Source organism: Mobula birostris, chromosome 21, assembly GCF_030028105.1.
Source record: "Mobula birostris isolate sMobBir1 chromosome 21, sMobBir1.hap1, whole genome shotgun sequence".
NCBI classification, from domain to species: Eukaryota; Metazoa; Chordata; class Chondrichthyes; order Myliobatiformes; family Myliobatidae; genus Mobula; species Mobula birostris.
The window spans coordinates 17911733-17920204 of NC_092390.1; the positions used below are offsets into that span (position 1 = coordinate 17911733).

Genomic DNA, 8472 nt, shown 5'->3' on the forward strand with positions numbered 1-8472 from the left:
GTAATTGTACCCTCCTCTGGCATCTTGCTCCATATACCCGCCACCCTGTGCTTCGCAAACTTACCCCTCAGATTCCCTTCTCACCTGAAACTATGCCTTCTTGCTTTAGACTCCCCCACTCAGGGAAAGACCACGATCGGCCGCGTCAGACGACATGGCAAACGACGAGCGAGAGAACGCCGGGAAAACGACCGTGACCATCCACCTTATCTACACAGTCGATGGTTTTATAAACTTCTGTCACCCTGCCCCACACCCCAGTGTGGCGGCCAGCGCAATGCTTTACGGTGCCAGCAATCGGCTTGTAATTCCCGCCGCCGTCTATAAGGAGTGTACGTTCTCTCTGTGACGGCGTGCGTTTCCGCTGGTTTCATCCCACGTTCCAAAAACGTATGGTTAGGGTTCGTGTGTTGGAGGCAGGCACTACAATTTACTGTATGTCTCAATATATGTGATAAATAAACTCTGTAAACTTTATCTTTATCTCCTCCTCTCCAGGGAAAACAGTCCCAGCCTGTCCTGTGTCCCACTGTAACTCGAGCTTTCCAGACCGGGCAACGATCTTTTCTGAACCGTCCCTAGATTAAAAGCACCTTCGGCTGTTTGGCCTGGGTGAAGGTGGTGTTACCTGGAAGTTGTCGGGGTTCTGCCTGGTGTAGAGCAGGAAACGGGTGCCGATTTTCTCAGGGCTCCAGGGGACCCTGGCAACGGGTCTTTCCTTGGTCCCTGTCCATGGGTATCCACGGGCGAAACAGCCCAGCCTATCGTAGCATATTTCATCCGGTCCACCTGCCAACACTGAGACACAATGAGGTACCAATGAAGTGCAGTCACTGGGTGACGAACAAGCTCTCCTGTACGCCTGTCACACCGCAACCGTACCTAGCTGATTACATCTTGATGCCCAGGCTCCCAAATCAACACCCTCACCATCACTCTGCCTTCCCAGATGCTGCCTGACTCGCTGAGTTCATCCAGCAGTTTGCTTTTCACTTCAAATTCCCGCGTCTGCAGTGCCCCGTGTCTCCGAACTTGCAGAGCTGTGGTTCCCTTTGTTACCCCCACTCTGTAGCGGTCACTACTCTCCCGCCCCCCGCCGTTCTACCCTCCAGATCCAAAACTTTGCTCCCTAACGTATCCGATCTGGTCCCAAGTTCGCCATTCGCATTTCTGACTCTGACCGTCATCAGCTTCTGAATTCAGTTCACATTTTAAAACGGTATCATGAAAAACTCTGCTGGAATATTGAGTTCAGTCTGGTCACCTCATTATAGGAAGAATGTGAATGCTTTAGAGAGGGCGGAGAGGAGATTTATGAGGATGCTGCCTGGATTAGGGAGCATGTTTTATGAGGAGTGGTTGAACATGCTAGGGATTTTTGCTTTGGGGTGAAGGAGGATGAGAGACGACTTGGTAGAGGTGTACGGGATGTTAGGAGACACAGAGCGGTCAGTAACCATCTTTTTCCCTAGAGTGGAAATGGCTAATATGAGAGAGCATAATTTTAAGGTGACTGGAGGAAAGTATTGGGGGGGGGGGGGTTAATAGGTGCTTTTTTTAATATAGAGAATATCGTTTTTTATAGAGTGGGAATGGAAAGAGCGTGGAACACACTGCCAGGGGCATAGCCGTGCAGGCAGACACATTAGGGACATCATTAAGAGACTCTGAGATAAGCACATGGATGAAAGAACAATGCAGATCTATGTGGGAGGGAAGTGTTAGATTGATCATGTAGGTCAGCACAACATTGCGGGCCGAAGGGTCTGTACTGTGCTGTAAGTTCTATGTTCCATAAAACTCTCATTCCTGTTTCCTATCCCCCATGCCTGCCCACTTCCCTGCCATTGTCCCCTCCAGCAACTTTACAACAAATCTCTGTCTGACTCTAATTCTCGCCTCCTGGCCTCAAATTTATCTCCCCTGGGCTAAGTCCCGAGATCTGGAACTCTCCACCTAATCCTGCTCCGCTTCTCTCTACTCCGTGAAGGCGTTCCTTAAAGCCAATTTCTGCCTTTATTTCACTGCCTGATTCAATTAAATTTTATCTATGACTGCAAGCCCACCCATAATGCAGGGGGGGAACACCGTATCTCTCAGTTTAAACACCGAAGGAACCAAGCCATTAACAAATGCTTTCTGGTCAGTTACCGTTGGCTCTGGTGAGAAGGAAAGTGATGGGGATCCACAGACTCAGCATCTGAAAGAGAAACGGAGCTGCTTCAAACACTCCTGTGGAGTGACGGATTCTTAAAATGCTCACACTGACAATAACTTAAACCACGGGATTGTGTTCTCCAGAGAAATAACAGGAAACTCTGCAAAAACAAGCTCTTCCAAAGGCTCGATGAGCTGAATATGAGGGATTTCCTGTGCGACAAGTCTAGGACATGGGGAACATAGTCTGAGAACAGGTCACCTGCTTAGCACAGAGATAAGAAAGTTCTTCATTCAGAGCCAGTGAAACTTTGGATTTGTCTTCCTGGAGGAAGGTCATGGAGGCTGAACTTACTCCACTTACAGATCAATAGATCTCTGGATATTGAGGGAATCAAGTAATATTGCAGGGAGATGGTGCCATGGTAGACCAGCCAAGTTATGATGTCTGGTGGGACAGGTTTATGGGCCAGGCAGGTCACCTTGTTCTGCTGTTCTTTCTGCTCCAGTACTGGATAGGTGGTGTCAACTGTGAACCAGATGTTGAATCTGATCCCACCTATCTCTCAGGGAGAAGATCCCAGATCACATCCCACTGCATTAAACCTATCTCCACATGAGTGCTTATCCCCTGAAATCCACTCCACGAGGGGGACCTGCTACCTGTGGGGAGGGGATGCTGGGTTGCAGGAGGAGTCCATGTGACAGGGCAAGCTGGGGAGGCTTCACCCAAAAGCTTTGATGGGGGCACATTAGATTATTTTCCTTTGGAACGCAGGAAGATGAGAGGACAGTTAATCAAGCTAATTGGCAGGAGGTAAAGAGTGGGAATAAGTGGAACCTTTTCTGATTGGCCGCCGGTGACTCGTGTTGTTCCACAGCGGTCAGTGTTAGGACCCCAGTTTTTACATTGTATGTCAGTGACGGAATTGATCACTCTGTGGCCAGGTTTGCAGATGATACGAAGATAGGTGGAGGGGCAGATAATGTTGAGAAAGCAGGGAGGTTGCAGAAGGACTTGGACAGATTAGGGGAATGACAAAGAAGTGGCAGATGGATTACAGTGCTGGGAAATGTATGGTCATGCACTTGGTAGGAGGAATAAAAACGTAGACTGTTTTCTAATTGGGGAGAAAATTCAAAAGTCAGAGGTGCAAAGGGGCTTGGGAGTCCTCACAAAAGATTCCCTAAAGGTTGATTTGCAGGTTGGGTCAATGGTGAGAAAGTTAAATATAATGTTAGCGTTCATTTCAAGAGTTAATAGATGTTGTTTGCTTGGATTTTCAGAAGGCCTTTGACAAGGTGCCACAGATGAGGCTGCTTAACAAGTTAAGAGCCAATAGTATGGCAGGACAGATGCTAGCATGGATAGCTGATTGGCTGATCGGGGGAGGCAAAGAGGGAATAAAGGAGCCTTTTCTGTTTGGCTACGGTTGACTAGTGGTGTTTGCAGGGGTCGGTGTTGTGACCACTTCTTTTCACGTTACGTGTCAGTGACTTGGATAACAGAATTGATGGCTTTGTGGCCAAGTCTGCGGGTGATACGAAAATAGATGGAGGGACAGGTAGTGTTGAGGAAGCAGGGAGTCTGTAAAAGGACTCAGGCAGATTGGGAGAATGGGAAAAGAAGTGGCAGATGGAATATAATGTAGGGAAGTGTATAGTCAGGTAGTTTGGTGGAAGGAATATAGACATAGACTATTTTCTAAAGAATCATGGGGTGCAAAGGGACTTCGGAGTCCTTGGGCGGGATTCCCTAAACTTGCAGGTTGAATCAGCGGTAAGGAAGGCAAGTACAATGTTCGCAATAATTTCAAGAGGTCTAGCATATAAAAGCAAGAATGTAATGCAAACACGATGGAATCTGCAGATGCTGGAATTTCAAGCAACACACGTCAAATTTGCTGGTGAACGCAGCAGGCCAGGCAGCATCTCTAGGAAGAGGTACAGTCGACGTTTCGGGCCGAGACCCTTCGTCAGCACTAACTGAAAGAAGAGCTAGTAAGAGATTTGAAAGTGGAAGGGGGAGGGGGAGATCCGAAATGATAGGAGAAGACAGGAGGGAGAGGGATGGAGCCAATGTAATGCGGAGGTTTTATAAGACATTGGCCAGTCTGCACGGAGTATTGTGAGCAGTTTTCAGCCCCATATTTAAGAAAGGACGTATTGACATCGGAGAGGGATCAGAGGAGGTTCACTAGAATGATTCTGTGAACGAAAGATTTATCATATGAGGAGCGTTTGATGGTTCTGCGCGTTTACTCATTGGAATTTAGAAGAATGTGGAGAGGGGGTATCTCATTGAAACCTTTTGAATGTTGAAACGCTTAGAAAGAGTGGATGTGGAGAGGTGGGGGAATCTGGAACCAGAGGACACAATCCCAGAATAGAAGGACGCTCATTTAGAACGGAAATGAGGAGGAATTTCTTTGATATACTTGTGACAAATAAAGCTAATGTTTATCTTTATACTTCCCTCCAGTCCTTCCGGAGTTAACCGGCCCTCCGCTGGGGAAGTATGTCTTCCTTCTTCATGCTGCCAGGGATCCTCATTACCTCGTAATCTTCGATAAATTCTTCCCTCAGAATGTTGGCTTCAAAGATCTCTCTCACTAAGTGCAACCCTCCGGAAGCAGCCACGTCCAGTGAGATCCCCCAGCACTCTCTTCAGAGTGTCCCTTCCTTCCCGTAATGTGGTGATCGGAGTCACAGATCACTACATCACAAAAACAGGCCCTTCCAGCCCATCTGGTCAGAGCCAACCTGTTACTCTGCTAAATCCCATCGACCCGTAACCAGACCATAGCCCTCCATACCCCTCCTACCCTTGTAGATATCCAAAATTCTCCTAAACGTTGAAACCAACCCTACATCTATCGCTTGTGGAAGTATGGAGTGCTGGCATCTCGCTCCACGCTCTCAGCACTCCTTGAGTGAAGAAGTCCCCCCTCAAGTTCTCCTTAAACATTTTGCCTTTCACCCTTAAATCATGGTCGGTCGATCTAGTCTTACCCAACCTCGATGGAAAAAAGCCTGCTTGTATTTACCCTGTTTATACCCCCTCATAAATTTATCGACCTCTTTCACGTCTCCCCTCATTCTCCCACGCTCCAGGGAATGACGTCATAACCTGTTCAGCCTTTCCTCATAACTCAGATCCTCAAGTCCCGGCAACATCCATGGAAATTTTCTCTGTACACTTTCGATATTATTGGTATCTTTCCTGTAGGCAGGTGTTCAGAGGGGCACAAAATACTCTCAACCAGTTCTCACCAGTGTCTGATGCAACTGCAGTATAACATTCCAACTCCTGTACTCAGTACTTTGATTTATGAAGCCAACAGCTCTCTTTACAACCACATCCAACTGTGATACCACTTCCATTGAAATTTTGAACTGTTTATACAATTGTAGCATGACCGTCCCCTGCCTCTTGTATTTTGTACCTGCCGCTGTTCCCTGCCCACTTTCTCAACCACCTCATGCCCTTCAGAGAGCATGGGCGTGCCCCCCGAGATACCTCATCTCCACCACGTTTCCTCCCGTCCGCTTGCCACTGCTGTGACCAGACGGGCTGCTGCGTCGGTGAGGCAAACCCTGTCCGCCAGTGGCGGCTGCCGACGCTCACGGGGAGGGGGGGTACGAAACAGTACAGACAGAGACTCACCTCTCACGGCTTTCAGCCCTGAGCGAGGCGCGGCTGCTCTTATACGGTCACCTGTGGCCCGCGGCGTGCGAAGGGCGCAGCTGGTCGCTGAGAACGCCGAGCGTGAAATCCAGATGCTCGGCTCGGTCTTTCCAACAAGGTCAGCTGATAATGGGGAGAAAAACAAGCCTGGACCTTGGACTATAAACCAAGCTTTGACTCTTTGTAACCAGCTTGGGTTTCATCTCCTACAAATCTCCGTGACACCTGAGTAAATCTGTGGAGTGGTGATCTCTCCTTCCATGTCGGGGTTGATGGACGGGTCTGAGGCCTCCGTCGGTCAAAGTTGACCGTAGATATTGCGACCTAGCTGTCTAGATACACAAGTGTGGGCAGCACTATACGGAGAGCAAGGCCACCCCCAGCCCCTCCCCATGCACCTGATGAACCCAAGTGAACGGCAGAGACTGATACAGTTTGGTACCAGCAGCGTCACAGGAGTTGCCAGTCAGCACTGAACTCAAGGTAGGACTTCTTTAGGGACTCCAGCTCCGGGTTTACTCCCGAAGCCTTCCCCATGAGTGGGTATAGCCGTAAAGCGGCGGAGGTTTGAGATCAGAGTTTTCCTTCTCCTAGATGAACTGCCGACCACGGCTGATGAGCCCCATCTGTCCGAAGCGACTGGTTTTAAGGCTCCAGCAACCCGCCTTTGCCCCTTTTCCTGTCAGTAGAAGTAGTTCAGACAGGCTGAGTAGCTAAGCCCCACGTGAAGGCCAGGAGCTGGTTGTCAGAGGCTACTTCAGGTGTACATCACTGGGAGCATTTAATAGGTAGTGGTGTCGTAGTGGATCGACCCGATGCAAAGAAAACAGTACCACAAGTACACTAACACACGCAACTCTTTTTCAAACTTTTACTCTTTATTTACAACATGCTGTGGGGGAAGTTACAGCCTGATCTCAAAGAGCCAGTCCAGACATTGCCCCCGAATTACACAATTGGCCACAATTTATAACATTGATCAGGTAGCAGGAAATCTTACAAGTTTAGACAATATTAGAATCATTTCAATCACATGGCAAGATAAAATTAGATGTAAAATGATCATTGGTCAGTTAGTTATAATTATTTTAAGCCAAAGCTAGCCCATCAGTTCCTCATTCAGACACCTTCCCCTTTTCTCTGGAACATTCTAACCCCTACACGATTCTTCACATATTTAGCTATACCTTGAGCTGCTTCTGCAAGATCAAATAATTCCTCATTTGAACCCTTGCCTATCTTTAGAGAACAATGGCTAGTACGTCATCTGTTGCTGGGTAAAGTTTCTTTCTGACTTGTCCCAGCGACAGTATTGATCGCTAGCCAATCATTGTTCTTAGTCTATACCCCTATTTACCTATCCCCCTACTCCACCAGTGGGAGCTTGTTCCCATTACTATCCCGCTCCCCCAGCTTTAACAACTTCAAGGATGGAGGAGTGCTGTTAGTAATATCACCGCGACATGAGGTATAACTCTGAGCTATGGAAGTTTCCTGCCCCGTGTGATATAGCGGGGTTCCCTGTCCCTGTAGAATATACTGGTGCACCCTGTCCCTGTCAGACGCACGTGGTTACTCTATCCATGCGATTCACTGTAGTCTCCTTGTGCAATGTACAGGGGTTGCACATCCCCTTTGTGATACATTGCTCCACCTTATTCCTGTATTGTTAAATTAAATTCAAAGATTCCAAGAGTCAAAGCACATTAATCATCAAAGAACATATAAATTATACATCCTTGAAATTTGTCTGCTTACACAGAGCAAGAAACCCGAAAAGAACCCATTTGAAAAACAAAGAAAGACCAATCCCCAATATGCAGAGAAAGAGAAAAAAAAAAGCACATCATGCAGACGTTAGAAGCGAGCAACAGCATTCCAAACAAAATGGAATTCTTAGATCCGAATCCCTGGAGCAGCCTAGAGTCGGCACAAAGCCTCAGTATTCAGTTCGGCGTTCTATTGGGGCAAATCACTGCAAAGTTCGCAGACACGAAGCACGGCAGCCGGCGGCCCCAGTGTCGCGGAGAGAGGAGTGAAAATTGGTTCATTATTGTTATATGCAGTGAGGTGAAGTGAAAAAACTTGGTTTTGCTTTCGTTACATCAGTACAGTACATTGACGCAGTACGAGAGGAAACAATAACAGAATGCAGAATAAAGTATTACAGTGACAGGGAAAAAAGCAGCGTGGGCGGACAATAAGGTGCAGGGCACAACGAGGTACTTCTGGCAGCTTGGTGCTACTGCAGTTGGTGGTGATGTCTCATATTTCAGGAACCCAAGTTTGATGCCAATCCCAGGTCCAAACAGTACCTCAGTGGCAGAGCTGGGGGAAGATGATGACACATCACAGCGGCAGTGAAGGTGGAGACTCCATTAAGGGAATAAACCCTTAGCGGAACATGATCCTCGGCTCGGGTGATCTCACTGCTGCTACTCAGGTGCTGTCCATGTGGAGTTTGCCTGCTCTGATGGTGACGTCGCGGAATCTACCTATGCTCTGGATTTCTCCAACATCTCAACAATGTACTTTATTTAAAGGGTTGTGCACTTTACCACAGAGTGGGTTATAGTGGCAAGAAGAAATGTTTAATATAAGTATAGCGACAGTAAATGTAATAGTAC

At 47.7% G+C, this 8472-nt stretch overlaps 1 protein-coding gene across 1 annotated transcript in view; it reads right to left on the reverse strand.

Moving 5' to 3' along the window:
- The window catches only part of LOC140186000 (pancreatic triacylglycerol lipase-like), a 38043-nt gene extending 31936 nt beyond the window's left edge, over nucleotides 1–6107 (reverse strand). The window contains exons 1-3 of the mRNA XM_072239824.1: nucleotides 6056–6107; nucleotides 5825–5968; nucleotides 629–798 (exon numbers count right to left, since the gene is read on the reverse strand). Of these exons, the coding sequence (XP_072095925.1) occupies nucleotides 629–798; nucleotides 5825–5968; nucleotides 6056–6107 (366 nt within the window). The remainder of the gene's footprint in view (nucleotides 1–628; nucleotides 799–5824; nucleotides 5969–6055) is intronic.
- Nucleotides 6108–8472: the final 2365 nt, after the last annotated feature.